Source organism: Micrasema longulum, unplaced genomic scaffold (assembly GCF_059751315.1).
Source record: "Micrasema longulum isolate JH-2025_06_02 unplaced genomic scaffold, ASM5975131v1 h1tg001467l, whole genome shotgun sequence".
Lineage (NCBI taxonomy): Eukaryota > Metazoa > Arthropoda > Insecta > Trichoptera > Brachycentridae > Micrasema > Micrasema longulum.
The window spans coordinates 155581-180085 of NW_028278653.1; the positions used below are offsets into that span (position 1 = coordinate 155581).

The 24505-nt window shown below is 33.4% G+C and overlaps 2 protein-coding genes across 10 annotated transcripts in view; one reads left to right on the forward strand and one right to left on the reverse strand.

Moving 5' to 3' along the window:
* Positions 1 to 24505, forward strand: part of Eps-15 (Epidermal growth factor receptor pathway substrate 15) — a 60795-nt gene that overhangs the window by 33138 nt on the left and 3152 nt on the right. For 2 of the 5 annotated variants that reach the window (XM_088235892.1, XM_088235891.1), the window contains exon 17: positions 11663 to 18283. In XM_088235892.1, coding sequence (XP_088092018.1) covers positions 11663 to 11668 — 6 coding nt within the window. In that variant the 3' untranslated portion in view covers positions 11669 to 18283. Of the gene's footprint in view, positions 1 to 11662; positions 18284 to 24080; positions 24160 to 24505 lie in introns of those variants that run through there. The other 3 variants (XM_088235889.1, XM_088235887.1, XM_088235890.1) reach the window with 2 other exon arrangements.
* Positions 18674 to 24505, reverse strand: part of LOC148275287 (nose resistant to fluoxetine protein 6-like) — a 34821-nt gene continuing 28989 nt past the window's right edge. For 4 of the 5 annotated variants that reach the window (XM_088235895.1, XM_088235893.1, XM_088235896.1 and 1 more), the window contains 4 exons: positions 22660 to 22816; positions 21735 to 21921; positions 20340 to 20482; positions 18674 to 18950 (listed from right to left, as the gene is read on the reverse strand). In XM_088235895.1, coding sequence (XP_088092021.1) covers positions 18798 to 18950; positions 20340 to 20482; positions 21735 to 21921; positions 22660 to 22816 — 640 coding nt within the window. In that variant the 3' untranslated portion in view covers positions 18674 to 18797. The remainder of the gene's footprint in view (positions 18951 to 20339; positions 20483 to 21734; positions 21922 to 22659; positions 22817 to 24505) is intronic. The other variant, XM_088235894.1, reaches the window with a different exon arrangement.

Below are 24505 nucleotides of genomic sequence, written 5' to 3' on the forward strand. Positions count from 1 at the left end.
AATGTCAGATGAAATCTTGTTATTCCAAGAGGTCTAATTATTATTTATAAATTTATTATATATATACACATATAAATATATACACTTATTTCCAGGGAATCTATATAACACTAGAGCTTTTTAACATGTTTATTTTAAATATCAAAAACACTTTCCACTTTGTGATACATCTTATTTGTTTATAAATTGGTGTTAACCACTTTAATTTTCAGTTCTATGTCGACTGGTTTCGAGGTTACTACAACTTCATCAGAACTTATACCAACTTAAAATCACCGACATTACTATTTTTACTATAAAATATTTTAACAAAGGAATGAAAGAAAGAAAAAAAGAGATGATATAGTATGAATTATAATAAGAATTTTTGTAGAAGAGGACACAAAGTTAAATTTTATTCATTATTTATTAAGGGAAGTTTTCGGTTAACAGCTTTGCTTATTTATAATCCTTTTCCGCCCGTTTCTTGATTCAAATTGTGGTTTTTGGATATCAGATGACTCAAAAAATTATACACTGTAAAACCTCGGTTTTACATTCTCAAATTTACGTTTTTCCGCTTTTTACACTGAAATGTTCAGATCTCATTTTTCTTCATACATTATCGTGTAAATATTCTTCCCAATTAACGTTTTTTTATATTTTTCATCACCCCAGTTTTATGTTTAAATTTTTTTTAAATTTGTTTGATGTGTCAAAAAAGCCAAAATTATGTCAAACCAAAAGCGTCCTCACTGCCATAGGTGTTTCGTGCCCGAGTTCACAAAATAATTTGAGCTGATCTGCGAGCCGGTTCAAAACCCCAGCTCAAGAGTACTTGAGCTGCGAGCTAACCTGTAGCTCAAAAAATAATCTTGAGTTACCCATTTGAAATCATTAAAATTCCAGCAATTTTAAGCAATACCATAGACAAAAACGTAATACCGAAAATAGTGGCGTGAGTGATTCTAAGTTAGTAAGTCTTAATGATGAGGTACCAGTAACCTCAAAACTGGTTGACATATGACCAAAAATTAATGTGGTTTATACAAATTTATAAACAAATGACTGTAAAATGTCATACTACAAAGTGAAATTTTTTTTTTTTGCAATATTTAACTACCAAATATATCTTCATTACTATATTTTTTTCATTTATGATTATTGAAAATGTATTATTTAATGGTACAGTTCGGTTGGTTACAATTTCTTATTTTCTTTATTTTTATTTATTGTGTCCGAAGCAAAAGCTATTCAAAATCTTTCAATATAACAGCATATTTTTTAAACCAAAAAGTTGAAAAATTTAGATGTAATTTTAATGCGCAATTTTTATGATTTTCTTATTGTAAATATGTATGTAATATATTTTGAATGGTTTATGTTTACTTAGACTTAAGACTTTCAATTTACAGTCGCTAAGATTTATATTTTTTTTACTCTAATTAGTAGTTGGTAGTTTTATGTAAACATATGGTTCAAAAATTATAAACAAGATTCTCAAAATATTTTTTGGAAGATTTTTTCAACTTGCAACTACAATTGTCATTTTAAAATGAAATCTAAGCGATGATAAGTTGAATAATATGGAGGGTCACATACTTGAAAATGGATGATTTACAATTCGTGTACTTATTATTAAAAGTGCTTTAAGTGTATGTTAAAAGTACCACTCAATTTATGTTTCCTAAACCCAAATAGTTTTTAAATACCTGCATATTTTTCTCAATAATATAAGTAAAAAATCCATTGTATGACCCTCCATGTTAGTCTTTTCCATAGAACTTAGGTAGTGTCATGGTAACTCTTAAGTTACATGAAATGATATTAAATTTATTAAAATTATCTAGTTTATGCTTAGTAAATAATATAACTCAACAAAGTCGTAGTTTTATGGACATTTTATCTATGGTCGTTTGCATGAGACCTATTACATTATATAGTTGAAGTTTGTGTTAATGTTTATGGTTCTACTACTTCTGAAATAATGTTTTCTATGCTCGCTCAACTAATGTTGAAATATTCCATTTTGTATTTATTACAATACGTATGGTATTTGTTCATCAATGTTTGTAATCACACCCTCCATTGCATGTACAAGGGTTGATTTATTTGCTCCACCATTGATCTATTTCGAAGTGGATGATAAAAAGATTTTGTACCTTATTCAACGTGTCGTGTCGTGTATAGAAGCGATTATGCGCAGCTTACCATTATATTTGACTATCCATAATAATGTTTTATGGTGACTTTATTTACAGAAAAACAAACAAATAATGACTTCTTATAAATCATTGCCACCATTTGTATGTTTCTTCAAATACGAATAAAAATATTAATAAAGCGCGCCCAGCGCCACCAATAAGCCAAGGAACTAACCGATTACTCCAGCTTATTTCTTCATACAAATAAGTGTACTATATTTTGAACATATTAAACCCAGTAGCGGGATTTTTCTCCTAGAGTAAAATGCAGATTACACAAATTCTTTGAAGATTTTCATTTTGGAAAGCAATACTTTTTACATATGACTCGCAACACATGTGGCGCTCGACGCGGCTGTTTTTGGCATTACTCATTTCTAGAACAAATCAGTCAGTTGACATTTCAATCGTAATGAAAATACCTAATACTGACTGAATTATAAACTTTTATACAATTTATTTGAATTAATGGATAATATAGCTACACAATATAATTTATCACGAAGTTAAATCCTTTGAGTTGATTTCAAAGATGAGAGTTGTTGTGTCACACAGAACCACAGAAAAAAATTGTAATTTATAGTACGAGTATATCTACATTATATTATGTACCTACTATATAGGTACAAATAAATGTTTTTTTTTATAGCTTACCTGTAAAAAAAATCACCGTTCGCCACTGTCCCCTTGTACTTGTACTTGTATGCTTGTCTTCCAGCGATACTCCGACGTCTCTGGCTTCCTGGTAGAACATTTATCCGACCCCTGCTAACCACTCATGCTCCAGCGCACGAGGCGTTAGTGCCAATAACTGCTATTCACGAAGATGGGTTCGGATAGGTTGAACACCCTCCACATTCACCTGGTGATGTGCTGTGAAGATGAGTCGGTTGGCAGGGGTTGGATAAATGTTCTGCCAGGAAGCTACAGAAATGTTGGAGCATCGCTGGATGAAATGCGTACAAGTCCAGGGAGGCTACGTCGAAAGATAAGGTACAAAAGTTTTTCTGATTCACTCCCAAATAGGTCAGGGTGGAGTATATTATCAATCAACCCCCGTAGATGCTGCTGTGCTAAAATTTTCTAAATCCTAAATGGATATGTCACAATTTATTTATCCATTATGATTATATCAATAAGTTCAATTGTAAATGAGTAAAATAATTGTGTAAAAGCAAGAGCTGAAGAAAACTTATTTTTTAGTGGTTTGATTATATAAGCCCATTACAGGCGAGGCGAGCCAACTGACAAAATGTTAAAAAAAAATGTATTCAACATTTTAACTCTATGGCATAGAATTAAGAATAGTTCAGAAACCGCATACGCGCATCAAACAGAAGGCGAGTAAACTACTCTTAAAGGAGTAGTTTTACGTTTTGACCATTAGTTTCTTAGGAGATGTCGCTCAGTACGCAACTCCCGATTTGAATTCAACTATGCCGTGTTGTGTCATTTTAATGTTTAGAAATATTGCTGGGATCAAAAAGAAACAGGATGGAATCATATTTCGTGTGTAAGTTGTAAATGCATGCATAAGTAGCAAATGCATTACTTAAAAATTTAATTATTTTTCCATCTGTCAGATTATCAAAGAAAACAAAATTATCATTTTGTTAGTGTTGCCAAGATAGTCGAATTTTTTACCATACTTTGCTCATCATGCAACATTTTAACATGACATAAAAATATCAGCTTTATGTAAAATAAAATTTGTTACATTTTTAAAGTTCATTAATTGGATTACTCTTATTAAATGACCCTTTCCTTATTTACTCTGTTGTGTCAATCGATGTTTCCGCGTGTACAATAAAATTTTAGAGAATTTTAAAACAAAATAAAAAAATCTTACATTTGTGTTATGATTATATTTTTCACGATCTGGCAACATTACGCGGCGACTTCACGCATGCGCGCGGTGAAAGTGAGGGGTTTTTGGACACAGTCTGATGTATTCAAACATGATTCTACGCTCCTTCTGGACTATTCTTAAATCTATGCTCTATGGGCTTTTCGGCTACTTTTTCTACTTTTTGATATTTTCAATTGACATGGATGTTTTCTACATAAAGAACAAGGAAAAAAATGTTTTTATACTATACGTATATGATTATACTGACTGTGGAAATGTAATATTTTTTTATTTATTAATTACATTATACATACATTTGTTAAGGACAGAGACACAGTTCATAGCGACACAATCAGGAACGACCCATGTCTGTGAACTTGCTCCGACTCGCTAGAAAATCTGTGTTGAGTCGGAGCACTTGTATATTACCATAATATAAGCAATGGGTTTACCACTTCACCTTTCAAATATCAGTTGGTTCACTTCACCAGCAATGGGCTCATATCGCGGGGTGATTAGCACAACTGGGTTACTTCAAAATCTGCATTTGTGAGTTACCCTTTTAAAACACATTTTTGTATCCTCCTTTATGAATGCTACAAATATACAAGAATGCATTTGAAACATCATAATATGATTTTAATAAATCACGATTTGTGTTTTCGGTGAGTAACTCAAAAATGCCAATTTCGAAGTTACCGAGTTGTGGTATTGTCTGCCATGTACAATATTTATTTAATTCAGTCTGAATTTTAAAAAATTACTAATTTAGTTGTTACTTTTGAAAATTCAAATGATAAAAACAAATGATTATAGTCCTTAAAATATAGCTTGATTAAAATGTCAGCTGCCAAACTAATGTCACTAGTGATGGGAAATTACTGATCACTGATCATGTACCGATCAAATAGATTTTATCAGTTTTTTTTTTTATGCAAACATAAAACTCTGTTTTAAAAAAATTATATACAAACCCAAAAACAAGCCTATTATTGTGTGTTTAAGACAAAAAAAAACATAAAATACTTTTTGTCATGAACAACAACAAATGAATTATTTTTTTATTCGATCGATTTTTTGTCCTATCTCTAACATTTTTGCAAAATGATGTACCTTGTAAGAATATTTTAATTTATTTTAACAGAGAGGGAAAATATTATTGAGAAGGGAATATGGACGTCTAGGCATTTACAGGGCTTATGACCTGTCATTGGCTGGTTTAAGTGGCCACTTTACACACTGTGTAACATTCACCATTCTGCCCATGTTAAAACATCCACATTTCCTCAACTCTTCCATCTGTTGACTTTTCTTAAGTAAAGGAGCTGAAACCTTTATTTTAGCTAGCCACCTAAACTTGCCAATGACAGGTCATAAGCCCTGTAAATGCCTAGATGTCCATATTCCCTTCTCAATAATGTTTTCCCTCTCTGTTGAAATAAATTAATATATAAATAACTCCCTAGGGAGGAAACCCAGCCAGTCTGCAAGCATTTGGACATACTCAAACATTGTTGACCTTGTAAGAATGTCATTGATAATTAGGTTTATTTTCGTTTTTTTTAAGTTTTAAAGCTGATTTTATATAATTATGTTGATTTAAATGTCAAGCATTGTATTAAAAAAATAAATCAACATGCCAGATACAAATGATTTTTCGTGTGTCAGTATAAATCACTCCTCAGACGTTACTACAAAGTTAGTCACTTTTGCTGACAACTGTCATTCTAATCAAGCTATATTTTGAGGACTATAATTGAAAATACTAGCCATTATTATTATGATTAATTTATTAGATGTTAAATATGTTTATAATATTATTTATTTTGTTTTCCTCAGGATCTATCGACAGATCTTTTTCAAGGGTTCGAAATAATTTTCCACGGGAGTTTTGTGAACTTGGAAATATTTAATTTACATTTTTTTTTATCAATTAATTTAATCACACTTTGATTGGGTATTTTAGCTGACAACTAAAAAAAAAAAAAAATTTGTTATTTGATCTTTATTTTAATTCATATGAATATTGTAACTTCTGTTGATTATCTAATTAATGGGCATTGTTCAGATAACTTCATGATTTAAAAATGTTTTTTTTTATACAATGCTCCATGTTTAAAGGTAAAATATATTTCATTCAGCGGTTGTCTCTGGTTTATGTCCATGCTAGCGATGCAAGTAAATCTAGGTACGCTGAATTATCCTTATAATATTGGTTGAGATAACACGTAACACAGTTGTGCCCGCACGCCGTGCTCTATGCACCAAAAATACTCAATACTCACCGCCTACACTTTTCTCTACGTATTCACCCATAAAACACATTCTGCAATGTGCTATGACGGTGGCCAGGTGTGTTCATTTAGGCAAGATGCACCTTGCAAGATAATTCTCCGTACATGTATATTTCGCGTTCCACAAGTCCGTGTAAAGACATCTCTCTGTGTTCATGCACATTTCATGTCTGTGAGTCCGTACAAAAACTTTTTCTATATGATCGCGCACATGTCATGTTAACATTTTTACATTCAAAATAATATGCACACTAATTGCTTTTTAGGAAAATAAAATTAACTCAAAATTCAATGGTCCATAATATCGCCGCCATTCTGGCTAATGTCACTAATCCAAAAAACACCATTTTGAGAAATCGCAATGGCAAGTTTGGAGAAATAGGAAGAATCAGATTTTTGTGTTTTCATAGTTTTATGTGTACAACACAATTCCTTCCTGTCTTTTTTATAAATTCCATTGATAACTTTTTCTTTCAGTTACATTTTCATATATCTGGAAGGGTTTTAACGTGGCAAAGTGACTAAAATTTGGTTTAGTGACTTTTGTTTGTTTATAATCTGGACAATTTAACCCTTAGTGACAGGATGGAAATGTTACAAGCATAGAATTAAGAATAGTCCAGAAACCGCATACGCACATCAAACAGAAGGCGACTAAACTACTCATAAATCAGTAGGTTTACGTTTTGACCCAGTTTCTTTGTAGACGTCGCTCAGTACGCAACTCCTGATTTGAATTCAACTATGCCGTGTTGTGTCCTTTTAAAGTGTAGAAATACTGCTAGGATCTTAAAGAAACAGGATGCAATCACATTTCATGTGTAATTAGCAAATGTATTTATATATAACAAATGCATTACTTAAAAATTGAATTATTTTTCCATCTGTCAGATTGTCGATTGTCAATCAATTGATTGTCAAGTCGATTGTCAATCAATATTTCCGCGTGCACAATAAAATTTTAGAGAAATTAACAGCTTGCTTTTTTTTTTTACCTTACATTTGTGTTATAATTATATTTTTTCCTATCGTGCAACATTACGCGGCAGCATCACAAATGCGCGCAGCGAAAGTGAGGCATAGTAGGGGAATTATTGGACACAGTCCGATGTATTGAAATATCATTCTACGCTCCTTTTGGACTATTCTTAATTCTATGGTTACAAGTGATTATTAAATTTTGTGGTTAAAAATATGTTTTATTATACAAATATCTAAACACAAACAAAATGTCGTTTTTAAAAAGAAAACTGTCATACTTAAATGATCAAAATCTCCCCCAGCTGTCAATAAATTCTACCTGCCTTTAGTGGCTTATGCTTGTTGAGATTTTATTGAAAGTCACGCCACTGTTTTTCATTAACAATAAATAATTTCAATTTATGCAACATTTTTCTAAGTAACCTTGGCCACTTGTCTCTAAAGAACATAAGTTTACACTTTGAAAGGCTATTTAACTAAAAACTGTTTTTTTTAGGGTTATTGACTTGCCTGAACGTCGACAATATATTTATTTCCTTCAACTTGTTTTTTTTAAAATAAGGAAAATTACAAATTATAAAATCAAAATTAATCTCTTATAAAGTTAACTATTGGAATATCATAAGATATTGAGGAATCTTCATTAGCATCTGTGACCAATACCTCCCAAACCCAATTCAAGTCGGTATGTCTTCAGGGCGTTGGTTGAAATGTTGAAGGAGGAATACCAGTTTTGTGGCCTTTTCATTCCCCGGCCTATTTCTAAGTTTGGACTGAACCAAACCCAAGAATAAAAAGTATCTCTCGAGAGCTGCCGTTGGCTGCATATTATTGCCCTGCTCCGGGGAATCCCAACAGGGAAATATCACATACTACGAATACCGATAAAAAAATATTAAATGGATTTAGAAAAATGAATTGTACATTCGAAATCAATATGGATATTGTGGAGAAATTCATACATGACTTTAAAAAAAAAATTATTAAAAAATGTTTCTACAAAAATGCGACATGTTTGGCCTTGATAATTGTGACGATGTTCTATTTAAATTTAAAACGGTCACTAACAAAGTTCGAAATTTACACAAATTGTGACGTATTAGGGGTGTTGCCAATCCAATGCAATGTTTTCGCCGTAATTCAAAATTATAAATTTAAAATGATTTTTTATGTTACTAATAAGTAGCTTACTTGACAGTATTTCATAGACTTTTATTAATTTTAAAAATAAACTGATATTTCCCTATTGTCCACAACACGCAAAAAATGAGACTGCTTCCCGGGGTATTTTGGTAAAATTAAACAAGGAAAATTGCGAGAATGTCTCTTAAAAACAATTACCTAAATTCATTAATTTTAAAACAAAAATTATAAATTGTCGGGTTTCCGACACAAGTTGGTAACTACAGGTTTTTGTAAAATGAGATTTCTTCACAACTGGCATCAAGTAATCTCTGTTTAAAAAGTAAATAAAAATATGTCAAATTTTATAAATACAAAAAATAATATTTTATAATATTCAACTTGTGGTTTTATTTGAATTGTTGATTTGGGATAAGCTTTTAACTTTAAAAGTGGAATGTCTCGCAATCGGTAAAATTTTATTTACCAACTTGTTACAGAAACTCGACAAAATATCATTCAGTGATAAATATCGCGATATATATTCTTCGAACCCTGGTTTAAATAATAAGGTCTTCAACAATGTTTTGAGTATATCCAAATGTTTGCAGACAGGCTGGATTTTCTCGCTAGGGAGTTATTTAAATCTAAATTTGTTGCAACAGAGGAGAAAACAGTAGATTTAAATAACTCGCTAGCGAGGAAATCCGGCCTGTCTGCAAACATTTGGACATACTCGAAACATTGTCAAAGAAGAAGGTAAAAGAAGAAGTACGAAAACTGGATTTCAGGCGTTGCCTAGTAGGTGAATTGGTTCAGCCGGACGAATCTCACCCGCATGATAAAGGTTTCAGCTCCTTTACTTCACAAAAGTCAACAGATGGAAGAGTTGAGGAAATGTTTAAACATAGGCAGAATGGTGAATGTTACAGTGTGTAATGTGGCTACTTAAACTAGCCAATTACATGTCATAAGCCCTGTAAATGCCTAGACTTCCATATTCCCTTCTCAAATGTTTTCCCTTCTCTGTTGCAACAAATTTTGAATTAAATCTTCATTAATTTATGGGAATATGCATTAAGTTCAAATGATTTAGTTGTAAAAAATGGGATTTGTGACTTCAAACAATATTTATGACAAAAAAGTAATATAAATGTGTATTTAAGTAATCGATGTTTGCATGTTAATTATTTTTTTATTTAAAGTCCATTTTAATTTATTTTCAGGTAGAATTATTGTCTGTTTTTAGACCCCCTCCCCTTTATGATTTTGTTACTTTATTTTTTGGTGTTTAGGTGTTTGGCTGACCACTGTGCATACCACTACGCATAGCAAGTACTGTATCCTTGTTTCTAGTTTTGTGTTATTGCTTTGCTCTGTAAAATTATCTTTTCTACTTTCTTTTTAATACATTTTTATCTTTTGGCTGTTGTATTATTCCAAACAGGTATCCCTCGAACATAGTTTTAGAATGTTGCCCGCAAACGCAAAATATATAATAATTTATTTTGCGTTCATCTTCATTAACATAAAGTTACATAAAGAAAAATAATATCAATGCTTTTTTTTACGAGTTTCTCACTGAGTGAAAATCACACAAAAACATTAATTTTCAAATCAGTATAATTTGTATATGTAAGATTTTTGTTTGTGTTGTTAATGGAGGCTCCTACCCCCGGTTGGAGATGAACAGAAAAAACGATATTGACATTCATTGTGTATTTATTACGTGTTGAATAAAACACACAACCTAGAAAGTAACGGCGACGATGAATGGACTGAGCTGATGTTTCCACGTCCTGTGGTCCATTTATGGGTCGTATTATTTTGTTATTCACGTCTGTATGGCGCACATCCTGTGGTTTTGTCCCTTTCCCCCTCTATGATTACCGAATGGAGCATCTCGCTACTATCCATGACCCTGTTTATAGGTCATGTCGGATATACAGATCTGGTGGGTTCGAAAAATTACTTCAAGGCTTTTTAAAAGGTTTGTAATGATTTCGGCGAATCGATCATGTCCAATCAATGTAATCCCAGTCAGCGAAGAATTCGCTTCCCTCTTTTCCTCAATCCAATGAAGTGCATATTACATACTTCTGGATCACCTTCTTTCGGCACAAATATGCTAAGGCTACTAGATTACAGAGAGCTCCTTTGGGCAATTTTTCTCATTCGGTAACGATAAATTTTTCCGTGTATGTGGGCACCGCCGAGGAGACTTATGTCCTCAAATGCGGTGTGCGGTATGTGGTGGGCAAGACTTGTATGGCGGGGATGAAGTTAATGTACTTCAGAACGTCACCCGACTTTATTATGGAGTGTCCTGTTAGTCTTGCACAAAATAATGTATTGCGTTAAATAGAAAATGCTTAGTTCCTTTTTCGGTCGACGCTCTAGATTTCTGGTAAAATCATTTGGCAGTTGTGTGTCATCGATCTATGGATGTTGCACCCACAGAGTCCCCCTGTTGGTACGTTTTACCCACGATATAAATAATTCCAATGATGTAATAACTTATATTTACATATAATATAGACTTCAGACCAGTCTGAAGATGCCCATTAGAGGGTGAAAGCGCTAATTGGTCAAATAAATAAGTGGAAGTGTACCAAGTATTTTTAAATTAATAACTTATATGTAAATATAAGTTATTACATAATTACAATGGAATTCCATAAAGAATTGTCAATAAATAATTTAAATAAAAGAAATCATTTCTATGAACAATTTCTACTTTGGTAGGGTGTGTTTTTGGGCTATGGATCGATAATTGAGTTTATTTCTACCCAGATATATCTTGAAGGTTAAATCTAGTATGAACTCGTCTTTAAAGATTTGGAGATGCCCAAAGTATTGTAGTTTGGTATATTTCTAACCAAACTTATGGTTTTCAATTAAATTGTCAAATGATTATTATTATTCGTGACAGTATTAGGAATGGAACATATTTTTTTAATTTCTAAAGGCTTATGCATTTACAAAATTGAAAAAAATATATATACAAAACTGTGTGCATGAATATTTTTTCTTATAGTTATTATAGAATATTTAGTCTTGTTAGAGGGATCCCTGGTTGAATAATTTAGAATAAAACTTTGAATTTAAAAAACAAATTGTCTTAATAAATTAAATTTTTGAACTATTTAGAGACAGTTGAATGATGCAATATTGTAACTAGAAACATCCGGACCATTACTAACACTATGCCTTGTGTTTTGTGTCTTTTCCAGCTTTAAGGGGAGGGGTAGGGGGAGTGGCGAGGAGCAGCCAGGCAACACGTTAAACACAGCGCAAAGTAAACTCACCCTCAAATTATACCCTTGTGTGTTCAGCTTCCCAGCAAAAGTCAAGCGGCCTCCAGCCCCAAACCCAAAACCAGGATGGACTTTACGGAAGATCCCTTTAGGGACTATCGGTACGAAGATCCCTTCAACCTGCAGGATCCCTTTTGCGACGCCCCGGATTCCGACACCAAAAAGAGCAATCAGGACGCAGACGCAGCATTCCTGAATCCGCCATCAAAATTAAGCAATAAAAATTCGAGTTTTTCCGCTTTCGAAACGGATGATTTTTTCGCCACGTCGAAAACATTCGAGAAAAATAACAACGACGCGTTTAACGGTCGGCAATCAGTTCCGTTGCCGTCGAACGATCCGTTCAGTAAGAGCGGTCGGGTGTCGGCTCCCATAGTCAACCAGTCCTGGGCGGCCTGGGGGGGCAACCGCACCGACAGCAACGACAACTGGGCGACGACGGACGGATGGGCTGACGCCCCGAAGAATGCGACCCAGCCGCCGACGTGGACGACAGGGAAGACCAAGTCCACCTCCAAAGAGAAGAAGAAAGAGAAGTCTCCGAAGCCGGCCGGGAAGTCCTTCACTCTCGGGAATCTCGGACGGAGTAAGAATAAGAACAAAAGTCCCCAGGCCGCTCCGTCAGCGCCGAGTTTGTTCCCCTCGGAGGAGCAGCAGCTGGCGTGGGCGGCGGCCGAGGGCCGGAGGCTGGAAGAGGAGCGTCGCCGCCGTCGCCACGACGAAGACCAGGAACTCCAGATGGCCGTGGCACTAAGCATTAAGAATCAGTAGTCGCAAAAAATACATCACTAACATCGGATGTTTCCAGATACAGAATCAAAAAGTTCAGAATCAGAAACTCATTATAGTAAGGAATACATGCACTGGAACCTCCTTTTATGCGAGGATACGTTTCCAAAAAAAGTATACTAAAAAATAACAATCACTGACACGTTTCCATGTGTAAAAATCATTTTGGGATTTAAAAAAAAATTCAATTTATCGTATCTTAATTTTTCGTACATTGTTTAGTTAGAGAACTAACTGATGCCAATTTTTCAAAATGTGTTTTTTACAGAATACGATTTTCTGTAATTTCCTTCCTTTCTGCATAATCTTAAATGCCAAAAATGCAATACTTTTAAAGTTATTCAATAATATCCGTTTATGCTAAACGCCAAACACTAAAAATCATTCATCTTAACTGTCCTAAACCCCCAGGACACTCTTGAGAGGCAATTATACTTTGAATTGTTCACAGGATTTTCTCGCTTTTAACAATTTTACGATAACATGGTGTTTACAGTACTCTGTAAAGTACCCTTTGCGAACTTGAAAAATCGCTCTCCCGCACATTCAATGTTTCGGCGTTTAGTTCAGAATTAAATAGACGATAATATGACAGTACACATATAAATAAAATATTCTGTCCCCAAAACATATTTGTCTCCACAATAATGTTTTATAAATACTTACCAAAAGCGGTAGACTAGTTAGTCTCATCTGGAAACATCCGGTAAGGTTATGTGCATTCATTTGTATTATTTATGATCTAATTTATTATATTTTCATTTTACTTTTTACGCTTATTGTACGGTTAATGTTAATTTTTATTATAGTTATAATTACTGGGGAATATCACTAATTTATGTTTGAATTCAGTTGATACTTAAACTTAATATTATGTTCACTTTTCAAGTGCCATTTCTGTCATAAATATAATAATATATTTTCTCCAAATCACCTAGATATTTGTTGCATTAAAATATTTATTAAGTAATTTATTATTCTGACATTTGTCGTTTTTGGGATGTTTGTAAATACTTGTTATTTTATTAAACACTCTTTTGATCATTTTGATAATATTGAGTTTAAGCTTCAAACCACAGTCCGTGTAAAGGAAAATATTTCCAAATAAACCTTTCTGCATTTCATCATATTTGGAAATCAGATTTACATGTTTTTGAAAAGTTATAACAGATGTTATTTTATAATTGTATTTTCTATTATTTAATAATACTTCAACATTCCTATTGCTTTAAAAATAATTACGCCGCAATGTCTGCCGACATAGGGGTGTCCGATCTGATCCATTTCACTCCGAGTATGTTTGTGACTCACCGAGTCACTAATCTTAGAAAGTATAAATGAATTGAAATCTCCCTCGTGATACGACTGCGGTTGCTCTCGTGACATTATAAGGCCTAATGGAAATTATGCCCATTTCCTCAATTCCTTTTCTCAGTGTCGACTCGTTTCGGGGATCTTCGCAGGATGCCTGTCTCTCGGTGTTCTGTCCGTTCTACGGGGGACTTGTATTATTAATAATGAATGTTGGATAATAATATGATTCGCGAGACTCAGAAGCTCGGATGTCTCTAAGGTGTAAGAAGGCAAAGTGAGTGGATAATATAGCTAACGCACTTAAAATAATGAATCACAGGGACGTTAGTAGTAATATTGTTTTGAATGTATTTATAATGATAAGATTTGGTACTCTGTTCTGCCGGAAGTTAGCGGCGAGGGAGCCGGGAGGTTCTACGTTAGTCTAGAAGTAGCCGACTCCGTGCCGAGTATCGAGCGGCACCCGAGACTGCAGCACTCCACCCCGGTGGGACGGTGCGAGGTGGCTCACACCCGTAACTATGTGTCTAAGCTCTTACCAAAGATAAACGCTTGGATAATAATAGGAAGCTGAGTATGTATTAAGGAATAGTTAAACTTAGGTGTAGGGAGGAAGGCGATTGAAGCATTTAACCACATGTTTATTGCATGCGAATGTGTTGTGTAAATATTACTATTGGACCTGTAGCTATTGTGTACAATGCCTTTGTGTCTCCTCGAGTGTCTCAGCTTTTATTCTATCGCGCTAAACAACTGAATCATTAAGTTAAGCTTTAATAGGACACGTTACTCTGTATATAATATATCTAGTTCCCAGCAACAGCGCCTCCCTAGTAGTCGGAGGGTATAGGCTAAGTGTATAAACGTTTTTCCAGAGACACGGTTTCTTTTCTGCGTGACTGCACTCGATTGTATTTAAATAATTGTTATCTCTTTCCTAGGAACGTGTAATTAAGCGGAGATAAATTTACTGTTGTCATCCTTCATTGTTAATTGGCCAGTTTGAAGGGTAAATTCACGCGGAGAAGTACGGAATAATTATTCGCTATTTGGATGTACCACTTTAAATGTTGTTGTCACACCAATGCCGATGCCGATGCCGACACACTGACGTAAGTACAGTCCCACTCTCACTATACGCCCATTATCGTGCTTCAACTCGCTGGTAATGATATTGTTACAAATTAATTAAGGTATATCAATAATAGAGTTAAAATCAAAATATAACACGTAGATTTTTACATTTTGCATTATTTTTTCATCTCATCGGACATTTTAAATCAAAGTGACGCTACGTGGTGTCATTCATCGTCCACATTTCCATCGGTTATGTTTATAATGGTTGAATATATATAAGACATGTTCTTGGAAGACATATATCGCTGGTTCCGTAATAGGTAAGGGAATGTGATAAGATTGGATACAAAATAATAAAACGCGCGCCATTAAACAATTTGGCAGTGCCGAGTTTATTATCTTGCGTTGTAAACGTGCATTCTTATCGCGTTGTACTGCAATAGTAGCTTTCACACTCTGCTGTATTCAGTTTTATTTGATACTTTGTCATATCGTAAATGATTAGTATTTTGATATGATTATGTATTTGTATGACCTAAGAAGAAGTGAGCCTACATATCGTACCTTGTTCATTTTTCAATAGGATTCAAAATTAAATAAGGTCGCTCTACAATTTCTGTCTACGATATCTTAGCGATGGTTAAGTTACGTAAGAAACAAATAATTTTGCTAGCCGTATCATTTAGCCTGTATTGACTTTTTTAAATACCGCTCAATTAAAATAACATTTTGATGTACGCTCATCAGATTTTGTTACTAAGCATTTTGTACACTGAATTGCAACGATAGTACGATTTCCTCGGGTAATGGAGTGGACGTGCGTAGATATAGATAATGTGATAGGGCGCGGGAATTTAGTACCATTCCATCTTTACATAAATATTACAATAAACCGATGTCATTTTGAGATCTTTCTCGCTTAAATGTAGAATACCGTACTATGCTGTATACCCTTTATTTATGTTGTAGACTACCCACATATTTAGGTTATTTATTATACTTTAGGTAATTCCTAAAACTGTTTCTCTGTTAAATGGCATGGTTCGGACGTGCGTTCTTTCAAATTGCGCATGAAGGGTACAGGATTTCAAAAAGATTTTAGATAGCAACCTCTTGGACATTTAAATAAACTTATAAATATAAAAGAACCTGCTTAATGTAAATGGCTTATACTGAACATCATCTAAAATGGTTTTCATTCATATTGAATTATCGCTTTATTTGACATCCATCTTTCATACTGCCGTCAGTTGCCATTATTAGTTTAAAACACATCAAAATTGACATCCATCCTTTACGTCCTGTACCCTTCGCATATTATTGATGTCAATGGATATTTCATAGCATTTTAGCAACCCATGACCGAGAGATTCATAAAATATATACTGAACTATTACTCCTTGTAGTTAGAGAAATTATCTTTATGTATATTTCTATCGAATACCTTTTGAAAATCTTAAATTATATTATTGTGAAAGATTATTACTGCTATTGTGAAAGTTTATGTTTAATAATGTGAGAATGATGTTGTCTAATGTAAATATCATACGACTCAGAAATTTACTCAACTCAAAACAATTTAGATTAATATTACTTTATTGTTTAGTTTAATGTGTATTTTCCTTGTACAAAGGTATTATTTAATTTTATCCATTAAAACGAAACAAATAGATTCATAAGATTTTTTTTATGAAACAAACTCAAAATGAAGACCATACTGCTAGAATTTTTTTCACCCGTTTTGTTCCATCAAAAATCACGCAATTTAAGTAGCGTGTAAATAAATTATAATGTTTTTGTATCTTATTTTTACACAATGTGAATTGTTTATAGAGGCTAATAAATGTTCAAACATTATATAATACATAACACATTGCTTCAAGATAAGGGAACGTAAGTTAAACAGAGATTTTAACAATATCTTGCTTGTGGCATTTGTTACACATTATCAAATAGTAAATGTATACTTTTAAAAAAATGCAGAGCCAGACCTGGTATAAAGAAACAGACACTTGCTTACAAGGGAGGGGAGAATAATATGCTCGTATCAATTTACAAACGTGTATATTCCCGTCCCTTTTCAGTAAGTGACGGGGTGCTAGATCCTGTTAGATCCGGCGCTGCCTATGAGCACACACAGAAAGACCCATTTTAACCTGAAATAGAATTCATTTAAGCTTTCTGTTTTTTTTTTTTATATACAGTTTTAAAACAGTTTGCAACAAAAGGTCCCTCTTTGTTTTGCCTTTTCTCGTATTTCTGTAATTCTTCGTTGTATTCCCGCACCGATTAGCTTGCGTTATAATGTGTAAATAAACGTGAATTTTAGTTGGATATGTGAAGTCTCATATCATTAGATCGAAATGTACGTAGTTCGTACTGCATATTATTGAAGATGTCTGATATTCTACATTACTGTTGTTTTTGTCATCCTTTCTAGTTTAGGAATTGTGGCCATAAATATCCACGGATAAATTATTGAATTTTAAAGCTTCGCTTCGAAAACGCTCGGAACGTATAATCTTGTCACCGAGATGTATTGGAAATTGAACAAAGCGGTTTTTCTTGTTTTCAGCGTACCTAGTCTAATGAAGTACTCAGAAATGTTCATAGCCGAATGTAAGGAATATTATATGGATAGATTAACTGAAAGGGATGGGATCGCCTACTGTTATATCATTATGATTGTATCAATCAAATTATATTTACAATATGTAATCATTTGTATATTGTAAACTTTCAATGTTTGTATAGTCTAGAAATTTATTAGTCCACGTATTGTATTTTATTCTGTAGGTGGTTTTACACATTTTAATGTGTTGCTCTACTTTGAAGTTGAATATTTTTATTATATTTTTATTCTAGTATCGAAAATTAGTGTTCCGTTCTCAATTAATTTTGTATCGGTCCACTGTTAAAATTGTCATTTGTACTTGCTTGTTTTAGTCATCATTGTGTTTTGTTAAAGCGAGTGGAGATTCTCTTTTCGGATGGAATCTACAATTAAAGATAAATAATTTATTAATGACCAATTAAGCGCTGTTTCTTGTTAGTTCTGTCTAAATCTATCGCTACTGAATGCAGATTACTAAACTTCGCCACTTTGCTTGCGAAACTGGTGGGGATGTGTATACATAATTCTACTGTTGATATTTCTGTTAAACGAAGACACTAATCTTGTTTTTAGGTTACGTAAGTTGTATATTTATTGTTCCGCAATAATGTGTATTAAACCTCGGTATAAACAATATATATTGAACACTGACAATGTGAATGACAACCTTAAAACTTGTTGTAGACACATAAAATAATACTATAATGTACTGTACATGTATCATTAAAACTATTTCATTGTAATCTCCTGTTTTATTACCTACACCTAAAATGAATTATAACAATTAATCTTTTGCATGACAAATTTGACGGCATGGTCTTTTCGCATTTCGGCAACGTCAACTGGCCGCCGAAATCGTGCGATTTAAAGTTATTATTAGTTTTTCTTTCGGGGGGGGGCTACATTATATCACTGGTCTATGCGGATGACTCGCAGACGATTGATGCCTTAGAAGTTAACACGAACAATGCCATCAACGATATCGAGCCTGATTTATGCGATCGGGTCATCGAAAATTGGACCTCTCGGATATGCGCCGGTCCAGCAAAGCCGCGGCGGCCATTTGGCCAATTTCATATTCCATTCATAATGCAATCCAAATACTCGTGCAAATAAAATGAAAACATCGATAATTCCGTAACACAACCTGTTTTATTTAAATTTAAAGTTAGAGCACCCTTATTGGAAAACCTTTTATTATGGTATAAATTAATAAAAATAATCATTTCAGTCAGTTTTAGTTGTGGCAATCAAACTTCAATTTGTTTTATTCAACGCTTCTTTTGTAAGATTTTTACTCTTTGCTGGTACTTTATAACTACTCAAAACAACAAAAGGAGTTTCAATAAAAAGACACCAGAAAAATGCGACCATATACACCAGAGGCAAGCACAGAATTGGAAGCCAAATCTGAAAATTGAGTAAACAAAATGAGTAAATAACAAATTAAATTTCTTTGAATTGTTCCGGCTTTGTTAACTCCTAAAAGACTGCTAAAAAATCCCCCTGGAAACCGTGCTGTATCGTCTTGTTACATTAAGCAAAATACTACATATTTTGAAATAAACATACAGTTTAATAATCTATTTTCCCTGATTTGTAAAAGTAATCATATCGTTTAAGCCAGTTGTAGCAAATTACGACTTCGTGCTTTAAAAAATAAGGGACATATTTATATATATCGTCGTGATCGTAGAACAGATGTGTGAAAAATGCCACATTGACTTTCTTTTATATTTGATTTTTCAAAGGTTTTATAAAGGCTCCATATTCATGAATGAAAAAGTATATTTTAAAATTCCATGTTTGAAAAAAAAAAAATTTTAAACTTAACCCATGTATCAAAGTTCATTAATTTTTATTTTTTTATTAAAGAAGGTAAAAACATGAACAGAAAATATAAAAGGAAAAATAATGAAACCTACTAAACCGCGAAACCGGCTTGGATATACTTTTGTACTTGTCAAGTTATGACATAAAGTATTCAAAAAACATTTTAAGTGCGCTCATGTAAAGTTGAAGGAAATCACATGCATCAATGTTCTACGATCATGACGATGTAATGTCTTGTATTCCATGTAGATTTGTGTGTTAAAAAATTAATGTGATTTTAGATATTCAGACTTTTAAAAACAACAAACCAATAACATATTTCTTCTAGTTATTTAAAAGATTAGTTATTTTCGGCTGAATTTATTAAATAAAAATAAAATATATTCTGATTGTTAAGGGGTCAAAATTTTAGGGAAGCATCGGTTCCATCCAATATTTGGACGGACCGCGCATGCTATACACAGTTGTATCTACTCTTCAACTTGTTTTAGCCTAAAAAAATCGCATAGTATTGTTTCAGATTTTAATTTCTAAAATTATACTTGAAACATTATATTTGAAAAATCCCACTAATCCCCAATTAAAGATAATTGTTTAATGAAAAAACCGGACGACTTCTGAAAAGTTTTAGATAAATCCAGTATTTTAGATTTTTACTACGCATAGGTAACACATTTTTAAAAAATGTGTCTTGAGATATTCTATGAATACTCGAACATTTTGTAAGGTAGTAATTAAATAAAGACTAAGTAATTGCAATAATAATAATCTGCAACTTAGTAACACCGCACTATGCAGTTTTCCTATCAACCGTCCGGGTCTTAGTAATAAGTCTTATGCTTTAGTTTCACCTCCAGGGGGACAATAAATTTTTGCTGTGGAAAACTACTCTCCACCTAAGCATGCTTTACGGACGGAAGTCTTAATGTGTACAGACAGATAATTAATAAAAACCATAAAACTTACGAGTGTTGTACTGTCTAGTTTGAGAGGCAAGTCTAAATAGGAAATCACAGTATCTATTACCAGCAAGTGGACAAGGTATACGCTGTAATTCAATTTAGTTGGGACATCAAATATCTTGTTTTTAAAAAAAGTGAAAATTCCCACTGCAAAAAGTATTATTGACACCGTGTTAATTACAAACCTCTTAACTTATATTCATGATGTAGATTAAAAATATTATCATGAATTAAAATAAAATAATATTTAAAAATTTGGCTGGGCGATGCTGGGAGCTGAGACAGCCCCGATGGGCCCGGAGCCCTTCTGCGCAAATGAACTCAGGCGTGGGCCTAGAAGCGGAGCATAATGCTCTAGAAAAGGATCTGGTCAGCACCATGCTAAGGAACTACCAAGTACTCGCAAAAGTTTGCTTTTGACTTAACGCAACTTAGCCCAAACCGAGTGAGGGTTATCACTAGAATTCTTCAGAGCATTGCAGATTAAATGTACACCTTGCTAGAATGGACCTTTTTGAAACATCTTGATGTAGGTACTGCAGTGCGGATGGTGAAACAACTTTACGCATTCTATGTTAATGTGATGCTTTATATTACAAAAGAAGCCGCATCCTCGGGGGACCGTTGGTTAAACCTGAGGATGTTAGAGTTCTCGCACCCTACCTAAAAGTCTGATATTTTACAGATCTGGGCTTGGAGGGTGAGAACTAATTTAGGAAACCCGTCACAATAGATTTACGCAGGTCGCAGTGATGTCAGGAGCTTTAGTACTGACCGCCATTATCAGAATAAGAATATCAAAAATTAAAGGTGAAAAAACTGGGACGGCAAAAGAGTTCTTTATTTACGGTTCAAATAACTCTTAACAAAATTATACGACAAAAAAGTATTGACAGCAGTGAACAAATTTCAACATAAAATATGAAATAACTTGCGGTGTAAAATATGATTTAAGAAAATAAAAATGCAAAATTAAAAGAAAAAATAACAAAAAAGTGTACATTATTCAAAAATGAAAATTTAATATCTATAAAATCTAAATGTGTGTGATAAAAAAATAAGTCAAAAAGGAAATGCAAAACCGCCACTGTACAAGATCGCAGTTTTTGGGAAGGCCAACTAAACCAGCAGCAAAAAGACCATTTCTTTCAAGTGCAATGTGCAACGTGTGCGTGGTATAGCAGGTAGCGAAAAGACCATTCATTTTAAGTTGAATGTGCACATAGAACTTTAAAGAAATAGTCATTTGTAAAAATTAATTGCTTTGACGAAGAAATTTTTAATTTGTTTTTTATTTCCTGATAACTATCCGGATATTTAGCAATCAAGGAGTTTGGATAATGGAGTTCTAATTTATTAATCATATATGAATAAGGTAATAAAAATGAATTCAACTCACAATTCCAGTTGTTGAGGATCGCAACCATGAGGAAAGCGAATGCAGTACCCGGTATGGGCTTGCCCAGGGACGCAAATAGGGCTCCTATTATGGGATTTACAAAAGGAGACTTCAAGAAAATATAGAGCGCAAAAAGTGCAAAAGACACTAAGAGCATTGATGTTGCGTGCATCGCCAGTAACATCCTCTGGAAAAAATGTTTGAATTATTGGCGTTCTTATGGTCTGACCAAATAAACTTAAGTTTCGAGATAACAACTAGCTTTAAATAACCATTCTAGAAAATGGTAATCAAGTTGTGATAGAGCGGGATCGAACCTCTGGTCTGAATCCTGGAACACCACGGGACCATAAACAAACATAAATATTATTTATTTAATTTTTTGAATGCATTTTTTATAGAATTTAACAATACCCAGTTGTATAAGCACCTATGAGAGTTTTTTTTTTTAAATACATAAAATATTGAATGAAAAAAATAAATAAAAAGAGAAACCATTTTATTAAATTAATAATACATACATATTTTTTTTTCTGTTAGTTTAAGGACAGTTATGTGATTCTACATAATTTTTTTTATTATCGTTTTGGTTTTTGGGGTATTTTAAGGAATACGAGATGATTGTATTGATTGAAGGCTTATAAGCGTCACGCCTAGCTGGCAGTCAAAGAACGACTAAATACGCATTGGGCATGACTGAGCGTTTGGGCATGAGTTAGTGTCATCATTTTTGAGGGCTCACGGCATGTCTATGTGTATTAATATGTCAGTAAATATTAGTATGTAACCAAGTGACCGGTGAGTACCGACTTTTTATGACATAAAAAATCGGCAACACAGTATTAAATATAAATATAAAATATTCATTTTCTAACACTAGCTATTCATGCACTTATATATAAATATAATATTATTCGGTACAAACCTTGTGTGTTCCAATGGCAATAGCTAAATTGTTTTTCTTTATATAAAAGTGAACATATCCAGCAACTATTCCGATCATCATACTGCTGGCATTTCCTTTAAAAGTTAGGTAAAACTGTTCAAATGCAGGATCATTCGCAAATGTATTTCTCAATCCCCTAAAATACGACTTCTTATTTAAAATTTGACGCTGATGAAAACAAGTTATTATATTAGGTGGATCAAAAAGTTTGGGATAATCCCAAGAGATGGCGTTAGTACCTATGCACTAATGTGAACCAATCATAAAAAGCTTCGTCCTTCATTAATCGTCTGTCGAAATTTCAACCATTTTTGTTCACGCATTTACAAGTTTCAGCTGCGAAAAGCAACTAACCTCCGTGCATAGAATTGAGAAAAGCCCAGAAGGAGCGTTGAATCATATTTGAATACAACGGACTGTGTCCAAAAATCCCCTCACTTCGTGAAGTCGCCGCGTAATATTGCCAGATCGCGAAAAATATAATAACACAAAGACGATATATTTTTTAAAAGCTCTTTGTTAATTTCTCTAAAATTTTATTGTACACGCGGAAACATTGATTGACACGACAGAGTAGGTAAGTAAAGGGTCATTTAATATAGAAATTTGAACTTAAAAAATAAAACCAATTTTGTTTTACATAAAATTGATATTTTTATGTCATGTTAAATAATATTTGATGTTTTCAAGATAATGTCGGTCAAATGTCCACCACGGTGTTGTAAAATCCGAGAGGTCCAATTTCCATTAGTTCTTTATTAGATGAGCAAAGTAGCGTAAAAAATTTGACTACCCTAGCAACACTAACAAAATGTTCATTTTGTTTTCTGTGACAATCTGACCGACGGAAAAATAATTAAATTTTTAATTGATGCATTTGCTACTTACACACGAAATATGATCTCATCCTGTTTCTTTAAGATCCCAGCAGTATTTCTACACTTTAAAACGACACAACACGGCACGTCTACAAAGAAAATAATAGGTCAAATCATAAAACTACTCTTTTAAGAGTAGTTTAGTCGCCTTCTGTTTGATGCGCATATGTGGCTTCTGGACTATTCTGAATTCTATGCATGGATACATTTCTACAACAGTCAAAACAACGGGTTTCTCTGGATGAAAGCGCTCCAAAGCGTCCAAAAATGCAACAATGGATGGGAAAGGTTATGGCCTCCGTATTTTGGGATGCGCATGGAGTGATATTAATTGACTATCTTGAAAAATGTAAATCCATATCTCGCGCATATTATTTATTTATCACTATTGGATCGTTAAGAAATTGAAATCGTAGAAAAACGGCCGCATTTGAAGAAGAAAAAAAATCTCATCACAACAATGCGCCTGCTCATTTATCATTAGTTGCGCAAGCAAATTTATACAAAATCAGGTTTGAACAGGTTCTTCAGCCACCATATTCGCCAGACCTGCCCCCCAGCGACTTCTACATGTTTCCAAATCTGAAGAGATGGCTTACCGGTAAATGATTTTACTCAAATTATGAACTCACAGCTGGAACTGAGGCCTATTTTGGAGAGCTTCTGTAGCTCAATCAAAAATAACTATCGACGTGCTTAAAAACATGCTAAGCATTTGAACGATCACATTTAACAATAATAAACATGCTTAAGTTATCGCAGTCATAAATCAACGCATGTGTAATCTCTACGTCAACGCTCATGTCTGTTTGTTTTTTGTTTTCCTCGTAAATAAATACAGTTCACTGGCGAAAAATCGGCGTTTACTTAAAAAAATTATACAATATATTCAACAACAGCAACAACAAACCATCACGCTGTTTCCCCGTAAGGGTAGGCAGAGAGGA